This window comes from Chroicocephalus ridibundus, chromosome 3 (genome assembly GCF_963924245.1).
Source record: "Chroicocephalus ridibundus chromosome 3, bChrRid1.1, whole genome shotgun sequence".
Taxonomy (NCBI): domain Eukaryota; kingdom Metazoa; phylum Chordata; class Aves; order Charadriiformes; family Laridae; genus Chroicocephalus; species Chroicocephalus ridibundus.
Genome location: NC_086286.1, coordinates 46314367 through 46332388, shown reverse-complemented (window position 1 = coordinate 46332388; position 18022 = coordinate 46314367). Strand labels below are relative to the sequence as shown.

Below are 18022 nucleotides of genomic sequence, written 5' to 3'. Positions count from 1 at the left end.
CACGTGTATTCCTTGTTACTTGTGCAAAGGACTGATGAGTTAAAAAACAGACAAGCCACAAAAAACTGTCTAAAGAGCAAGACTGACAAAGATAATGCAACTTCCAGCCACTGACATTAGACTCAAAATGCAATTCTTAACAGCTTGGTTTGTTCATTTTAAGTAGTAAAACTTTATCTCTGTAACAAACAAAAGTGAGCAGTCTTTTCTTGTACTCATCTGGTGTGCATTTTCAAATTGATCCTTTGCTTTTTTTTATTTTAGTGCAAGCAGACAAAGTTGGACAGCTGATCCAAAAAAATATACTTCATAGGCTGCCAACCTTCCAAAGACAAAATGCCATGTTTCAAGATAAATTACAGAAACTAGCTGTTTCAATGGCAAATCTGATTCGCCTCTTTTGCCCTTTGTTCTGACATTACAAAAAAAATCATTAATAGAGGAACAATAAATTAGGTAAAGATAAATGATACACTCCACGTATCTCAGTAGCAATAGATTCAAGGCGGTATGGAGATTATTTCAAGGAATTAGACACAAACTCCACTGAATTTCAAAAGGAGATAATAACTTAAATACTCCTCCCCAAGTGAAAAAAAAAAATTTCAACAGTCCCATTTCTCTTCTTAATTGATGGACCTGGACTTCTACTGACTAATGCAATGAATTAATATAACTCATTAATTTAACCCAGCTAGGGCAGGCTAAAACCATATAGAAGCCTGCTCTAAATTACTCACAAAAGTGAAAAAGAAAGATTTCCAATTCATACATACCACTGATGGGGCCAATGGAATTACTCATAGCGTATCGCAGAATCTGCTCATCTCGGTTGTACAGGACAAACACACTGTCCACTGAGAGCTGCTGAGTAGCAGAAGCAGCATGGTGAGAGTCATCATGAATACATTCATCAAACGAGATGGTCTGTCGCCACTGATAGGCGCCCGTGTACGTGGAAGCAACCCCATCCCTTTCTGGCTCTGTCACTGTGTACTCCCTGGTGGACGATGAAGTGATCACTGCAACATGGCAACAAACACGCTGATCAGAACAGAGAGCAAAAATACGCTGCTCAATGTTTTCTGTAGACTTGGGATACAAGCTGAGTAGTGTAGAAATTTCAAAGGCAAGAAGCTATAAAAGTGGATGTATTTCCAGGCATTTGACTAGGCTTACTCTGTTCTCAGATATCATCGCCTTGAGGAATGAGTCATGTAATTTCTCTTGACATATTTTAAAAATTTAACTTTACTTTGTGGGTCACCAGGTAAAGAAAGGGAAATTCAACTCAAAAAACTCATAAGTTTCTTTAGATGAATTTACATAACAGATCTATAAGCTAAGAAGGGCAAGAGCCACCTCACCAGCACCAAACTACATGCGCTTTTAGTTCATTGTAGTCTATTGGCCTTGGATTTTGACAGAGTCCTGAAGAAGATGCATGTCTGAGAGCTTTTATATGCTTCACAACAGTTTTCTACATTGTGAAAAATTGTGACCAAAACTCTTCAAAGCAGATCTGGGCTTGCAGTTCCTCCCACCAACAGAAAGCTCCTTAGAACTCCACTATTCTTCATATGGACACCAGAACAAAGCTGTACCAATCTACTTGCAACAGTTGGCAAAAGCTGGATTTCTGCTAAGTAATGGTGTATCACATATGCCATAAGACAGCAGAAGAATAACTATTTGAGTACTGGTAAATCAAATCCAGCCTGAAGGATGCCTCCTTCCAGCCCCTGACTTTTCCTCCATGGGTACAGCATTTCTGCTGAGAAGGCAGGTGTTCTGCAGAGCACACACTGCCCAAACAACTCCTCCAAAACTCTGAAGTTTTTCAGCACAAAGCAGAAGTTTCCTGCTGCTTCCAGCTCCATCTCCTCACAGTCCATAACAAGAGGCAAAGCAGAAAGAAGGGTTCATCACTGGCTACGAAAGCGAGACCTTAGCAGATATAAGTTAGTGATGATGCAACTACACCATTTTCAGCTATCTTTAGCAATCAAAGTGCGCCCTTGGAGCAAAGTGTACTCTCTCTAGTATTCATGTGCACCTGGGTGCACCCCAGGCTGCTTCCTCTTTGTTGCTCTTTTACAGCTGGGCTGGCTGGCCAGCAGCAACACTTCAACCTCACTTTGGTTTTGCTGTGTTGAAACACCCACAGTTTTATCCAGGAAAGCAAAAGAAGTTTCCCCTGTAAATAGTGAAATGGAGAACAACTCTCTACCAAATCTCAGAGTCTGAGATAAGGGAGAGAGAGAGAGAGAGGAAAGAAGTACTGAAGAGACAATGGAGAAACGGATAAGGGAATTAAAAGGCTCCTAATTTTCTGGTCAGTTGTTCAAATTCAGCTCAAATAATACTGACAAATTCTTGTTACTAACACAAGGCACAGTCATTGCAATGCAGTTTACATGATACATGCTGGTAAATAAATGGTTTGCACAGTTTCATCGGACAAGATGAAAGCCCACTTCATGACATAACCACAAAAACGTATACACCAGTACAGCTCCTACCAAGAGACTTGTGTGACTGCCATCAGCAGTGTAAAGGCAGCCAATGGAAAGGGAAATTGAGAGCCTTTTGCAAACATCAGTTCAGAGAAAGATAAACTCATTTTGTTTTCAAAAAAAAGATTACAAATATTTGAATTGTCCCACTCAAAATCCACCTTCTTTTGGGACCTGTTCCTAAGAGGCAAAAAGCAACTTTCTATAAATCAAAGGGTCCTAAGTACTCTCACTAAGAAGGGAATAAAATAACATTTTTCAAATTGTCCTACTCTCTGCTCTGAGAAATGCATACTTTCTTATCATTTCGTTCTCCGGGAACCTTACCAGAACTAGAAGTGTGATAGAGTTCAGTGTATGGTTCTATATGGACTGATGCGCCAGACGGAATCTCAGGTATTCTGCCTTCCATTTCCGTGCTGATGGTAAGGTGACCATGCTCATCAATTCCACTGAATTTCTGCTTTATAGCCAGCTTCTCATTGTTGCCAAGAAAAGTTACTTCAGTTTGACGTGTAAACTCGCCACCTAAAGAAACAGTTATTAGTTAAACCACTTAACAGTGATTTCTGAATCCTTCTATTCAAAGTATTGCTTCTAGTAGATAAAATATAAATTACTATTTTCTGCAAGCTTTGATGCAGCATAATTGCTACTGTTTTGGATTTCTACAGAAATGACTTTCAGAGGTATGCTGATAATATCCTTAGATACTGCAAGGAAGCTATCTTTTATTAAGCACTGAACACACTAAACTGCAAGTAAGTCTGAAGAAGTAAGGTTTTTTTTAATTAAAAAAACAAAGTTCCAACAAAGCTAATAATAGTAGGCCTTATCCTGCCTATTAAAATGGCAAAGGAGATGCACATCTCCTTAGGAGATGCAAAGGAGATGCACACACATTAATTCCTCCACATTAATGGAGGAAACCTCCATTAGGAATACAGTGAGTTAAAAAAAAAAATTAAAAAAAAAAATCAAGTATGCGTGTTTCCAAATCAAAATCACGTGAAACATACTTTGTAAATTCCAGAACAAACTTCAAACACATCAAATCCAAGAAAACCCCAAACCAAAAAAGTTATGTTCAACTAAATTCATAGTACAGGGCTGTAAAAGATAAAATTTTAAAAAGAAACATATGTTCTCCTAGAACAGATTGGATCTACAGCTTGAATTCATGTGCACAACCAACCAGATTTGGCCTCAGACTCTCATGAGAAGCTGTAACTGTGAACTGGGGTTTCCCTCAAATAAGTTAACAGAATCATTTGTGTCTCATTGCTTCTGTTAAGAATTTCAGACCTTCATGAGATCAGGATTTCATTTATCTTTTGTACCATTAACATGTTAGACCTCTTGTAGATGTAGGGGCAGCTTTTCTCAGTAGCTCTGTACACTCTAGTACCAAAAAATCAGATCATTTTTAATAATCTCTTTCTTGCACAGGAACTGGCCAGCCATTCTTCTTTCTAACAGACTTACGTGCTTGTGCACCAACAGTAAATTAAAAAGCCAAATATCTATACATTGTAAACAAGAAAAATCGTGAGAAGTTTGATTACAAAGAAACAATTTCCAGCTCAGAATATTTTCATCCTATATTTCTTCTAAATACACAATTATTTTCTCTCAGGACAGAGGATTTGAACATTATTTTAATTTAAAAGTTACCAGTAATGCTGAATCCATTTTTATATCCTTGCTGTTCCACAGCAAACATCCATCCTATGATACCTCCAATCGAGGCAAGAGGCAGTAAGGAATACCCCAAAGTCTCTGGGATTGTGCTGATAGCAGTGTAGGCACGCCCTTGGTTCATCACAACATAGGAGTGGAGATCAGTGTTCTCAAATATAACTGGAATGGGGTTATTTCCTACAAAGATTCTTCCTTTGACCTTCCCGTTGACTCTCTGAGGAGAACCTGGCAAATCAATACAATGCATCAGAACAAAATGACTGTTCTCACATACTCTCCAAGGAACGTGTTCAGAGAGTTCGCTGTGTTCAAAGATACTAGTGTTGAAATAAATGGCAAACAAATGCTCACAGAATTCAAGGGACAGGAAACTGCCTACAAACAGTGTATTAATTTGCTTACGTACATACATATGTGCGTGCATGTGTGTGTGTTTTCATTATACAGATGACTAAGTGGCCAAGATTGCCTGAAGAGATGCCCTTTATCCTAAGTAACAATTTTGTCTGCATGGATAACTCCATAAACAGACTGAGATGTTACAGTCTCTCTGACAATAAGTGGCACACAGAAACTTCTTTTGAAGATCACGCTTCATACCAATACCTACTGGATGTAAATTTGTTCATCCCCTATTAGAAGGCTAATACCATTAGGTGTTAGAATAGGTTAGAATAAGAAGTCAATTATTCTATTTCTTGACTCAAAACAATTGACCATTTTAAGACTGTCCATGTTTTACAGAAGTGGCTACTTTGGATTGCTAGTTTTCTTCTGTATGTAGTTTCCCATGTGTAAATTCAAATTCCATTGTCATTAGATCCTTTTTTTCTTTCTCTAGAAAATTCAAGTTTATGAACTGAAAGCTATGTAGTGAATTTTGCTTTCCTGCCTCATAAAACACGAAGTCTGCAGTCAGCTATTTTAGTTGTTGAAATGCATCTATACTCTTGAGTCAAGTCACTATGAGGATTACAAATGTATACATAAGAAATTCCTTTATAGATTTTACACAGGAACGAAGTTTAAATGGGTATCTAACAAAAATCTGGCATATTAGCCCTATAGTGAAGAAGGTTAAGAGTCAGACAAAGAGGAGCCAAGCTCTTTAGTTTGATGATCAAAGTTAATTTGTTCCTCCCCTTTGAACTGTCCATTTCTAGAGTGGGGACCAAGTCAGATTATAACATGTTCATGACTAATTCTAGCAATAAACACTGGTAGTCATGTTAAAATGCATAATGCCTACAAGTGACCACCTAAAACAGTTTACTTCATTCAAAAAACCCACACCACTTTAGAAAGTATAGCTCTAAATATCACTGCAATGTATTGAAAGGTGAATCTTGCAAGAAGTATTTAACCACGTTGCCTCATTCAAGAATGAGTAACTGCTGCATATGTACCAAATTTTCAAAAAAGTTACCTTCTGCTACGCATTGTTTGCCATTTCCTTTGTAACCCGGAATACAACTGCAACAAAATCCGTTGGGATAATCTTTGCAAATAGCATGAACAGAGCACTGGTGGCGGTTGTTAGCACAGGTCTCTTGGACATCTGTGTGGTAGCGGAACACTGCAGAAAATAAGATCAGATGCTTAACACTTTGTGTAACTACTATAGTATCCACATATCCCTGGTTTTGTTTAAAAATATCTCTAGACTAACTTGATTAGGTTTTTTTCATTTTCTCTTTAAGGAAAACAAACAATTGCAGCTGATTTTTGCTAACCTTGCAATATGCAAGTAACAGTCTACTATTTTGCAGAAAACATCAGGGCTTCAGATGTTAGAAAACTGTTCAATTCTACTGATTTCAGCAGATTTGTGTTAATACAGATCAGTTAAACTCTCTTGGTGAAACCAAATACACAATAATTGTAACCTGTCTTTGTTTCCAAACCAAAGCAAAACAGAGCCTTTCCAATCTCAGAACAAAACTCATCAGTACAGTACCCAGGACCATGCACCGATTGATGCACCCTGTCATCCTAAGTGGCTTACCCTAAATTTCATGGAGACAGCAATTCTCACATCTGCTTCAAGGAACAATTAACATCTGGGAAGTCAGTCACACTGACTTTTCTACAAACACTTCCTCAGAAGTTAGAATCCCTAATCCCACCCTTGTAAAACTTAAGGCCATGAAACCCTAGCCAACAATTTTTACAGCAGTTACTATTCCCAACCTTTGTTAAATCACCTGTATTCAGTAACGTATCTATGAAAGGAAATAAGCTAGGTTTCAGTAGAACTGATCATAAAATCCTTACCAGGAGCAGTCACTTAATGCAGCTACTAAACTTAAGATCATACCTTTAGCAGTAGTCCTGGACAAAAGAGAGGGGGAAATCTGTTGCTGCTAAGAATGTATCAGCTTTAGGAACACAATTATCCCGATAGGAATCTCTCCTTAGGAGAGATTCAGGTTCCACAGACACAGAGTAAATGTGCTCTACTGTGAGCTTGACTGGAGCACCAGTTTACTAGACTGGCGAGATCCGAATCTGAGGTGACATCCAAGTTAACTACCTTGATGAATAACACAAATTTATTACACGTGTCCAGATTTTTACATATGAAGGTAGTGAGAACAGAACAGATTATTCCTTTAGTAGTTCGATTTCTTGCACACCTCTCTTTTTTTGCAGCTTATTCATCTTAGAAGCATCCAAGCTGTACAAAAGACCTTACCTATACCAGTTTCATCAAATTCTTCCACATCTATGACTTGGGGTTGCTGTGGGGGGAACTGCTGGACATGGAACTGGCGAGGTGGAGCTTTTGCTGTCGGGAAATCTTGATGACTGTAAAAAGACTCAGTCGAAGGTGTTCCTGTTACGTCTTGGTATGAAGTCAGAAAGTCTTCTGCAGCTACCTGAGGAACACTGTACGTAACGTGGTGCTCATCCTCTTCTGTGCTGTCTGTACTACTGGTGACATACTGCTGTCTTATTTCAGTGGAGCCATAGTCTGACATAAATGGTTTTGAAGTCATCTCCTGGTCTTGTTCGTTGGACTCCAGGCTCTCCAAAACATTGTTGATCTTGGCAGGCACAATACTGTCAGATGAGCTACCAATCTCAAACACCCAGACACCCTGTATCCCAGCATTGCTGCTTCTGTCAAAGAGAAGCACACACCAAATCAAAATGATCAAGGACAAATTGTGTGGTATTGCTACCCTACACAAAATGTTACCCTTCACTGAGAAATATCAAGACAAAACTGTCAAATTATCTTATCTACATAATTATCTACAGGTACAGTTTATTCAGCTATAAACACCCCTGACAGTTTGGATAGCATTTTTTCTCCACACCCAGAGCTCTCTTCTTGAGAGTTTCTAGCCTTCTTGTCTCCAAACTGATGGGAACAAAAGGAGATCTTTGAACCACAAAGATCTTGTGAACACTTACTAGAACCTTCTAAGTCATTCCCTTTCCTCCTTTTTCACTTTTTCTTTCAAAATAAAAACAGTTAAAGTCTTAAGTGGTCCTATTTTTAGAAGGGCTAAGTATACAGCAGCTCATACCAGTGACAATGGAACTATGGACTTTTGACAAATATTTCTCATGCAATGGCTAAAGGGATCTTATTTTTTCCCATTGACTCATGCCACAATTAAAAAAAAAACCATGGAACTCCTTGTTGTTTTCTTGAGGAGTTTATACAAACTAAAAAGCATACCTGTGCAGGTTTCTAATGCTGTCTTCGTCATTAGCAATGACATTGTAGGATCCTGGCTTTTCCCAAAAGTAGTAATTTGTAGAGGCTTGACTAAAGCCAACCATAGCAGGGATCCTTCCATCATCATTCTTGGAGTATGTACTATAAAACTGCAAACTATCTTCTGGATAAAGGAAAATAGCATAGGAACTGGAGTCAGAAGAGGCTAAAACAGCCTGGAATGTGTTCCTCTGTGGAAAAAATTTAACATCCATTTACTCATGGAAAAATAATCAAGATAGACAACTGAATAACGTTTTTTTAAACACAAAGTCAAAATCCACATTTCCATCACACAAAATGCATAATGTACTTCCTAGGAGAAATCAGTATTATGCAAGCTTATGTCTTGCTACAGAATTTTTAACTTTAGCATGCATAAACACTAAAAAAGCAAGCATTATCAATGGTAAGTTAATCTGTTAGGAAATAGCCAGAGCAGCTGCCTAAAACATAACTATTCTGAGTTCTGTAACATGCATAGGATGCTATATCATCTCCTTAAAATAAAAAGACTGATATGCTAGACTACACAGAAAAAAAAATCTGTAAACAGAATATTTAAAGAATAGTTCAAGTTTCACGTTACTGCAAGTGTCTTTTCCTGTAGCAACACTCCTACATACTGTAGGAAACAACAAGACATCAGCTATTCGTTGCTACCAGAGTGCAGAATCATTACTGTGAACACAATAGTTGTGTCAATTTAGGCATAAGAAATTAATCTTTGACAAAATAAGATTTACTAAGTTGTGGTAATGTTCTCAAGTTTAATATTCTGTGAGCAGGCTCATCAGCTGGGATAATTATGGTGCATAAAATTACATATCTTTGCAGGTTAGTACCTAACATGGTTTAAAAAGGGAAAAATAGTTTGCAAGCAATATAAAAAAATAACCTCTAACTGCTTCTTCATTCAATACTAGCTACAAAGCATGACCCTTTTGTGAATGCAAAGTCATCTGTCCAAAAGGGATTCACGGTCTGAAGTTCCTATTAGTCCATAGACCTACCAGATTTTGGGATAGGCATAGTTTGATGTCAAAATGACTTAAGAATCTGTAGAAAAATGCAAGCCAACTGGATTATATTATACAGAGGACAAGATACCCTATTATTTCAGTTACTGCCACATCACACGTAACATTCAAAGTAAGAGTTGTCAGGGAATACAAAGAAATCATCTATGTGGATTAAAGCATTTTCTTTTGAATGAATAAAATACTGTAAAATAAAAACCAAGTAACAATTCTGGAAACTCCTATTTTGCATAGCCTTTTCAACAACAAAATATGTTCTTAACTGTACAGGACTCACTTAAACACAAAGGAATTCAAGCCTTCAAAACAACAGGTTCTGATGTTACATTTCAGCTGAACATGTGTCTAAGATGTCTTAAAGATCTGATTAACATTCACCTTTTCTTCCAAAGCTTGATGTTCTCCCGGTGCCTGGTAAGGACCCACGAGCTTCCAGGTAACAATGACAACACTGCTGGGATCAAAAGTAGTCCCGGGAAAACCTCTTTTGATATAGTCTGATGCAAGTTGCAAGACATCTGAGGATGAATCTTCTCTGTAATACACATTTCCACGTCCACCAGTTGTGTCCAGGTCAGCCATAAAAGGAGCAATAGCTCCAAAACTGACTGGGAACTGACCAAGATATTTTTCTTCACTTGAAGGTTCATTCACTGCAATAATCCCATTAGTGGCAACCTAATAAAAAGGTGAAAGTTGTAAAATAGATACTGTTCATATGGCTGTCTCCCACACCTATGTGCTCTAAATCACAGTATTTTCATTGCATTTCCAAAAGAAATTGAGTCAAAAGTCAGCCTTCTATTTGTAAAGTAACTGAGTTTTTCCAAGTTTTTGTTTTGTATCCAATGTCAGGAGTCCTGGGATTTCCGTTGCCCAAAACCAGAGGACTACTTTATGGATAGACCAACCTTTTTTCCCTAGATAAAGATTTTAGCTATTTAATTTTCAGATGCTTAGTGCCTCTTCTAACAAAGATATACATAACTACCACATTTCACAGGTTTCCAAGTCTTTCTTAGACCAAGAACCAGCACAACCCCTCTGTGAGTTCTGTGAAGAATTGCGTACAGACCCTCCCAGATGACCAAAAAGCCCTTCTCTCTTTTACCTGTTACTCTCACAAAGTCCAGTTTTGCAACAGCATGACTGGGGATGGGAAGGATGAAACAAGTATTTGCAACAGTTACTTTTTCAGTTAACCAGTGAGCTAGATTCTTACCACGTCTAAAGCAGAGTGCATTACGGAGAAGTTGTATCAAAGTCATAGCACACCCCCTGGGAATATGGACTTCTACCATGAAGGCAGAGGAGGATGCTTAATCTGGACAGTTTAGAAAGCTGCCCATTCCTAAGAAAGACTGCTGTCGATGAAAAAAAAATGGGGGGGGGGGAGGGAAGCGCGGAAGGGAGGAGAAACTGAACAGCTCTCTCTTGTGCCACAGACACATGCCACTCACAACACAACAGGCTATGTCATTCCCATGAAAACCTGGTTAGGGCGTCAGGATGCAAGCGGGTCAGTTGAGCTTTCCTTGCTACTACAGCAGCGCCCCTGAAGCTGATAGAACTTCTGAGCAACAAACTAATCCACACATAGATGCCCCCACAAAAACCTGCTCTGTGCTTAAATATTTTAATAGCTTGAGTGAAAGTCTTCTGTGAAGATGTACAGATTTCTCTCTGCCTGGCCAGGACTGCTCTAATTTTCACTTCACTACAACCATTCTCCTAGTAACTTCTCTGCTACTGTGCAAGGTTGACTGCAACAAGCTGCTGCTCACTCTTAAGATATGCTGTGAGCACAGCTCCTGTACCGCAGGCTATAAAGGCAAGGAGACAGAATTTCTACAGTAGATATAGGCCACCCTGTAAATTCCCTTGCAGCTGAGTGCCCTGACACAGTCCTACGGAAAACTGGCTTTGTTACTTGAAAAGTAATTAGTAAGCGTTAACATATAGGTGAATCTCTTGGTCTGAAAATGCATATATACTGGCTCAGCAAGATATAACTGGTCAGTGAGTCACTGCCAACCACCTTTGACTAAAAATGACATAAATGGATACATGCAGGTAGATGCCAGGGCATATCCAAGTGTGACAGCCAAACTCCCTTGGCAAACTGGAGCCGACTCACACACACACACAGAAGCAGCAAGCAAGACTATACGTGTCAGGTCTTGAGGGAACACATAAACTGCCCACACACAGCTTTTTGTCCTGAGCCCTTCTTCCAGACGTGTATGTCACTGTATGAATCAGACACATACAAGTGTATTTCCAAGAGTTTGACTACCTGATAACAGGACACATCTGACTACCTGCAGGCAGCCAGGCACTCACCACTCTGGAGTTGCTGCCACACAGGCAGATGACTCAGAAAGGGACAGAGGTCCCAAAACTGGCACCACAAGCTATGAAACTAAAACTACAATCTCTCAGAGATTTATCTCACTCACAGGGATTCTTGCAAGTCCAAGAAGAACAAACTGCTGCTGGATCTTTTCATATGGGCAAGGTGTTCACAACGTTACAGAACATCTATGAACGTTTGGAAGAGGGTCAGAATGGCCACCGTGACTCAGACCACAAGGCCATCTAGCCCAGTTGCCAGTCCCCAACCATACCTGGTAGCTTACAGATTCAGCAGAACAAGAGAAGGACTTGCATGTACTCTTCCAACCAGCCTCCAACCACATTCAGCTCGAGGGACTCCCTGTGGTTTGACTGTTTATTCATCCTCAGTGGATCTCCTTCACATATTTGTTAAGTCTTCCCTTCAACACATATAAACTTTATGCATCCACAAAATCCCTTAAAAAGGAAATCCACAGATCTGTGACTCATACTCTGAGGTCTCCCCTACTTTTGTTTGTTTTCAGTCTGGCTCTCAGCTTCATTTGATGGCCCCTAGTTTTTGTATTTGAGATGTACAGTCAAATCCTGCCCGCTCTCTCCCCCTATGCAATTTCTTCTCCAGAATGAAGACCCCAAGCCTATTCATGTACTCCCTGTATAAGGGCTGTTCCCTGTCTCTGGTCATTCTCCTCTTCTCCAAATTTTAATTCCGCTTTTCTACTATATACATTTGGAAACAAGGAGGCCAGTACTACGTATATTCTTCAAGACACAAAGAAACTGTGGGCTGTGCAAGCCTGCCAGGGGTGTTGGCTACATACATCTTGGCAACATCCTTTAAACTCTGGACCACCATTACTACCACTATGTAGACCAAATCAGAAAAAGTGTAGTATGGGAACTTGTACTACAAATCACTCCTTCATACAGCACACACCTATACCTTGAACCCTCCTTTGGCTACCCAGGGGGTCAGAGCGTGCCCCCTGCCACAGGCTAGTGGGCAGTCAGCTTGGTATATAACTGGATAATGGTTAGCAGGAACCATTAGCTGAACTTAACAAATAGTACATACAGTATATCAGAATTTACTTTAAAAATGGCTTGACATATGCTGACTGTATTGTCTGCAGATGTATAATTTCATTAGCTGCTACAGCTGAAAAACAGTAAAAAAGTTAAGATCATGTAAAAAATGGGAAGTTGGCTTTATGCATGAACATATATCTAAGATATATAAGCAGTATATAATCTGCACAAGCATGATGGGAATTCAGGTCATGTTAGAAAGGGTGGGAGAAGCTGCATATTGTGATTTTTTTTTCCTTTAATCATTTTTAACTTAACAGTGGCTACAGATCTTAAGGTGAACTATGAATTTTAGGAACACAGGACTAAAAAGATAGCATGGGTTAGCCCAGTGTAGACCCTGCAGTTGCAGGCAGATGTGCAACAGAGATCTCATCCAGAAAGGTTCCCAGAACTTCTATAACATCTGTACACTAGAAAATGCCTCATATTCCTCTAAAGCAAAGCTAAAATTTACCCTAAAAATGAAAAGCCACCAATTATACTACACCACTGGATTTCAGTAGGGAGTATGGTGGGCATTAAGACATTTTAGCAAGGAGACGTGCTCTACCTTTCAAGTAATAGATTTAGAGTAAATTAAAAGGTTTGCCCTTCCTTCTCCTTGCTTATGCATTTTGTACACAAGCACCCCTACTCCCACTCCAAATCCTCTTGTGAGAGATGACTGGTGTTTGAAGTATTTTAAACAAATTCCATGCTCTTCATCAGATTTGGTGTGTGCAGACTTTGCGGCTGCATGGTCCGCCATTTATGGCGGAGATTAAAATAACATTAAGAGAAAATACAATCAGGACTAGTTAATACTACAGAACAAAGTAGATACCAGGAGAAATGACCTACCATTTGGCCTTCCTCTTTTCACCTATTAGGGGCACGCTTCTGACTATTAATTTCCTATCTTTCTAAAAGCTTAAATGCAACAAATATTTTGATTAAGGAGATGCAAAAATGCCAAACCCATTTTAATTTGTTTGTAGTTTATAAATGAGATAGATAGTTCAATTTTAAATCTTAAGAGACTGTTTGATTGCAAGTACTCTATCACCCAGAAAACATTTGCAAGCCATTAAATGAAAATAAATACACAAACTGCTCACTTTGTGAAGAGATTTTTAGTGTAGAGAAAGAACATAAACAGAAAAAATGGGTTTAATTTTCAGATTTAAGAATACATTTATATTGACAAAGATGGTGAATAGTACGATTTAACTTCACCCTGTTCTTTTTAAGGTCACACAGCCAAAATAAGGAGAAGTAATTTAGGGTGAGTACTGGGTGTCATTAAAGTATCGTTCCTGTCAAAAGGGAAAGAGAAAAAAAAAAAAAAAGCCTCAGGTGGGCGTTGTCTAAAGACCAGCTGTACTGTACATCTTTCCTTTTAGGGTATAATAGTATTTAACTTGACAGGAACTAACACAAATGTATTTTTAGCATGTTAAACTTCTGGATTACACACATAGTTAACATACATTTGTGGCTTGTAGCAGAACAAATCACACATGCTCTATTACGGGTCCACCCTGAAAAAACAAGTGAGGAGAAGGAAGTACAAAGTACTTCTATTGAAAGAAAAAGCGTAGCTGTGTATAACAAAAATTAAAGTTTCCAACAAATTAGGTATTTTCCCCTGTTCAATTACTAGGCATTTTGAGGACTTGAATATTTCTGAGTAAGAGAGTTTAGAAAAATTGAATTTATTTGTATAATGAAGTGCCAGTTAGACTTAAAGCAGTAAAATTTTCTAATATAAACATGATCAACTATTAATTTAGGAAGTTAATAAAAGTAACAATTAACAAATTGATCCAAGCTCTTAAAGGACTCTGATTCTTCCCTAAAAGGAAGTAACCCCTAATCCTTTAGATTTTCCACATCTGTGAGCCCTAGTGTAAACTGAAAAAAACTTAATAAAAGTGTGCTATTAAAACAAATATATCAGTATGGGTTAATGACAGGATTCAATGTCACAAAACTTGCATAGGAAAACACCATATTGAAGATTACAGTATGTGAAGTCTGTTTCCACTTATAGTAAATAAAAGTTCTCTCTTCTGTCTATGAAAAAAAAAATGTTCTGTTGCCAGGGATTTTATGACAAGTTGATACTAAACAATTGTTCTTCAGAACTCCTTGCCTTTTTATTCATGTGTAAAGCTAACTCAAACAACTCAGCTTCTCAACTGTTGTAAAAAATAGAGAACTCATGTAAATTTTCATAGAATCATAGAATCATTCAGGTTGGAAAAGACCCTTGGGATCATCGAGTCCAACCATCTACCCCCCTCTACAAAATCTCCCCTACACCATATCCCCCAACACCACATCTAAACAACTCTTAAACACATTCAGGGATGGTGATTCAACCACCTCCCTGGGCAGCCTTCAGCTGATTGAAGGCAAAACTTGCAAAAATCAAATACCCACAAATTAAGATAAGTTTATCACATTATCCTGATGAACCATACAGAAAGATGTATTTCATCACAACTCAAAACCTGATCCAGGAATTCCTTGAAGTATTATGATGTATTTCCACCGATACCACATGTTAATAGTATCAGCTTGACAATATTTACTATCAACTAGCAATACTTTGGTAAATTCTGCTTACTGAATAACATCATAGAGCTTAATAAGGACTCACTGCCAATATACAATAATACTGTGTATTCTGAAAGTGCCATTAAAACTGCTCAATACCTTTCCTTAACAAGTATACTTCTCCTTTCACTACTCCCATACAGTTCGTACTGTGCTTCTGTTTTGCAATACTTGTGGCAGATTAAATGCAAGTTAAAAGCCTCTGCATATTATGTAGACTGATACTGAAATACCATTCATTATCAGATTTCGCCTATATTAAAATTGCCCATCCATAGTACTGAGTAATTATGCTGCAACAGCTCTAAAAGCGATTCTTGAATAGCCTCTATGTGAGTATTCTTCCAGATGAAAACTAACTAGAAGCGTTCCTGTTTTATGGCACGGGCAAGTAACAAGATCATTAAATTAAAGAAACCTAGTGTTGTTAACCAATTTACTGCTCCTTGAAAACTCTGTTCCCTTTCTGTCACTTATCTGACACGTTACTTGTTATCTTTGCTTCTCAGTGACTAGATACACAGGCCGCTAACTTTGGAGAATATGTCTGTGCTTCAAGAAGTGTATTTTTTACTTGGGTTGGCTAATCAGTGACCAAACTTTGAGTGTGGAAGACAAGACAATGAACTAAGGGTCAAACTGAAGTCTGAACTCCACTTAGTACTTGTGAATTACTTAATCTTTATTGCCAGCCTAAGTTAACAACACCCAGGCATAACCTGAATCCCTCAAAATTTTGGATTGCAGATGTGATTTCAAGATTTATCTAGGTAGGGGCAGTGTGGACAATGAAAAAGAGCACAACTTAAGTGGCAGAACTAATATAATTCAGTGTAATGCAAGCATGTCAAATCTTCAGTGAATACTCATAAAACAAACTCAAGTACATGGAAACTACATCAGATTTTGAATGACTGCAGCCACATGGGGTCTAGTTTCCCAAGTGTCTCCATGTAGATTAGTTCCCAAAGTTGCTTGTGAGATGCGTGGTGCACATTGATTTATTTGGACATGGAGGTGGGTTTTAATTCGATCAGATTAATATACTAAACTAAATACGCTGCACCTTCCCTACTAAGACCTTTCTAAATACGCTAGTTAGCGCCTTCAACTGCCAGGGTAGATGAGGCTTCAGGGGAAAAGAGGCAATGATAAAACAGCCAGTACTCTTGCAGCATTCTGAAGACATGCTGCCATTTAAACATTTTTTCTGTCTGCTTTTGAGCAGCTCTGCTACAGACAATCTGTTTTCAATCCCACCTTCATATACCAAACGTCCTCCATTAGCTATAAACATGCATGCGCAACTCCGGGATGCAGATTCTGCTATGAGACACGCACACACAGTCTGCCTGGAGCTCAAAGCCTGCAATTGCTCTGGAGGCTGATTTCCCCTGCCCAAGAGACCTTTCAGCAATGAGCATCTGAGAATGCCCAAGACATTAAGGGTCAGAATAGCCCTCTCAGTGCTAAGAGGTGCAAGTCTTGGACATGTCAGGCTGCTGGCTAGACATGCATAGTTTCAGTTTTGTGACTTTGGCATGCTGAAGCACACAAAACATAAACCACGACCAGGATGTTTCTTAGCTGGACATACGCCCTATGCGGGAGCACAGAAAACGGCTGGGGATGGTGTTCACTCTGGATAATCGATTATATTCTCTTTACCCTCCTGCTGCCTGTTGCATTGCCTCCTCAGACTGCGTGCATTGCAAAGAAACAGCAACAGCCACAGTGTGAGAGAGGAACTAACACGGCCCGATATCTGACTGAACGCAACTGGAACAATTACGGGCTTTGGACCGACCTCTGACCACGGCGCTCACACAACTGACGTGAAACCCAACAAGCACCATAGCGCATCAACCTAAACCCAGGCAGCACCGCGGCGACAGGCGACAAGCCCCCGCGGTGAGCCCCCAACAACCGCCTTTCCGACTCTCCTGCAGCCCGGAGCGGGTCACCGCGCCCTCCCCGGTCCCGCACTCACGTAGAGGGAGCGGACGGCGGCGCCGTAGAAGTGCAGCGCCGTGCTCAGTTCCAGCGCCGCCGAGCGCGCATCGTCCCCGGCTTCCAGCGCGGCGTCGCCGCTCTCCTCCCCGTGGGGCAGCAGCGACAGCCGCTCGGCGGGCAGCGCCAGGGGCAGTGCTAGGGCTAGCAGCACCCAGCGCGGGCAGCTCTGCGCGGCGGGCATCCCGGCAGCTCCCGACCCCACGGCGGCGCCGTCCCGCCGCTATAAACACGGGCAGCGGGGCCGGCCGGGCCGGGCCGGGCCAATGGCTGCGCGGGGGGCGAGCGGGACCCGCCGCCCCACGGCGGGGCGACCCCGGCACGGCTCCGCCCCAACCCGCCCGCCCGCCGCCGGGACCCCCGGGGCCCGCTCCCACAGCCCGGAGCCGCGGGGGGGGTGGGGTGGGGGTGTCCATGTCGGCTCGGGGTTTGGCCCGCCGCCTCCGGGAGCGAAGCGGGGTTAGCTGCGGCGCAGGGGGCTGTCCGGAGACCCATCCGCCTCGGGCATCAGAGCGTACCGCTTGTGGGGTGAGGATCCGGGGAAGCGAAATCGGTGCGGGGCTGCAGGCGTCCGAGAGATGTTTTCAAAGGTACGGCTCCCTCCCAGGAGCGGTGGGGTTTCTGGCATTGGGAAATGTGCACTCTTCCACGCAGTATCTTCCGCCATCGTGGCAACGGGTAACGTGCTGAAACGAAGTACCAAAATCAATGTGAAACAAAAATACGAATCTCTGTGCTGTCTTCTGAAATCATTTTGACACTAGGTGCTTATTACCGGGGGGAAATGAAGAAATACATCTGAATGTTTCTCATAAATTAACACCATCAATGTCAGAGCTGCATTTGATTGTAAAATAAAACAAACAAACAAAAAACCAACAACAACAAAAAAAACCCCAAAACCAAAAAAACAACCACCAAATCTGTAAAATGAAAACTTACTGATTATATGAGATACATAGAAAAGAAATATG

The 18022-nt window shown here is 40.4% G+C and overlaps 1 protein-coding gene across 1 annotated transcript in view; it reads right to left on the bottom strand.

Moving 5' to 3' along the window:
- The window catches only part of NID1 (nidogen 1), a 48458-nt gene extending 31101 nt beyond the window's left edge, over positions 1-17357 (bottom strand). Inside the window, exons 1-8 of the mRNA XM_063328984.1 lie at positions 17029-17357; positions 9366-9665; positions 7909-8138; positions 6913-7340; positions 5644-5793; positions 4191-4442; positions 2844-3044; positions 777-1022 (exon numbers count right to left, since the gene is read on the bottom strand). Coding sequence (XP_063185054.1) covers positions 777-1022; positions 2844-3044; positions 4191-4442; positions 5644-5793; positions 6913-7340; positions 7909-8138; positions 9366-9665; positions 17029-17232 — 2011 coding nt within the window. The 5' untranslated portion in view covers positions 17233-17357. The remainder of the gene's footprint in view (positions 1-776; positions 1023-2843; positions 3045-4190; positions 4443-5643; positions 5794-6912; positions 7341-7908; positions 8139-9365; positions 9666-17028) is intronic.
- Positions 17358-18022: the final 665 nt, after the last annotated feature.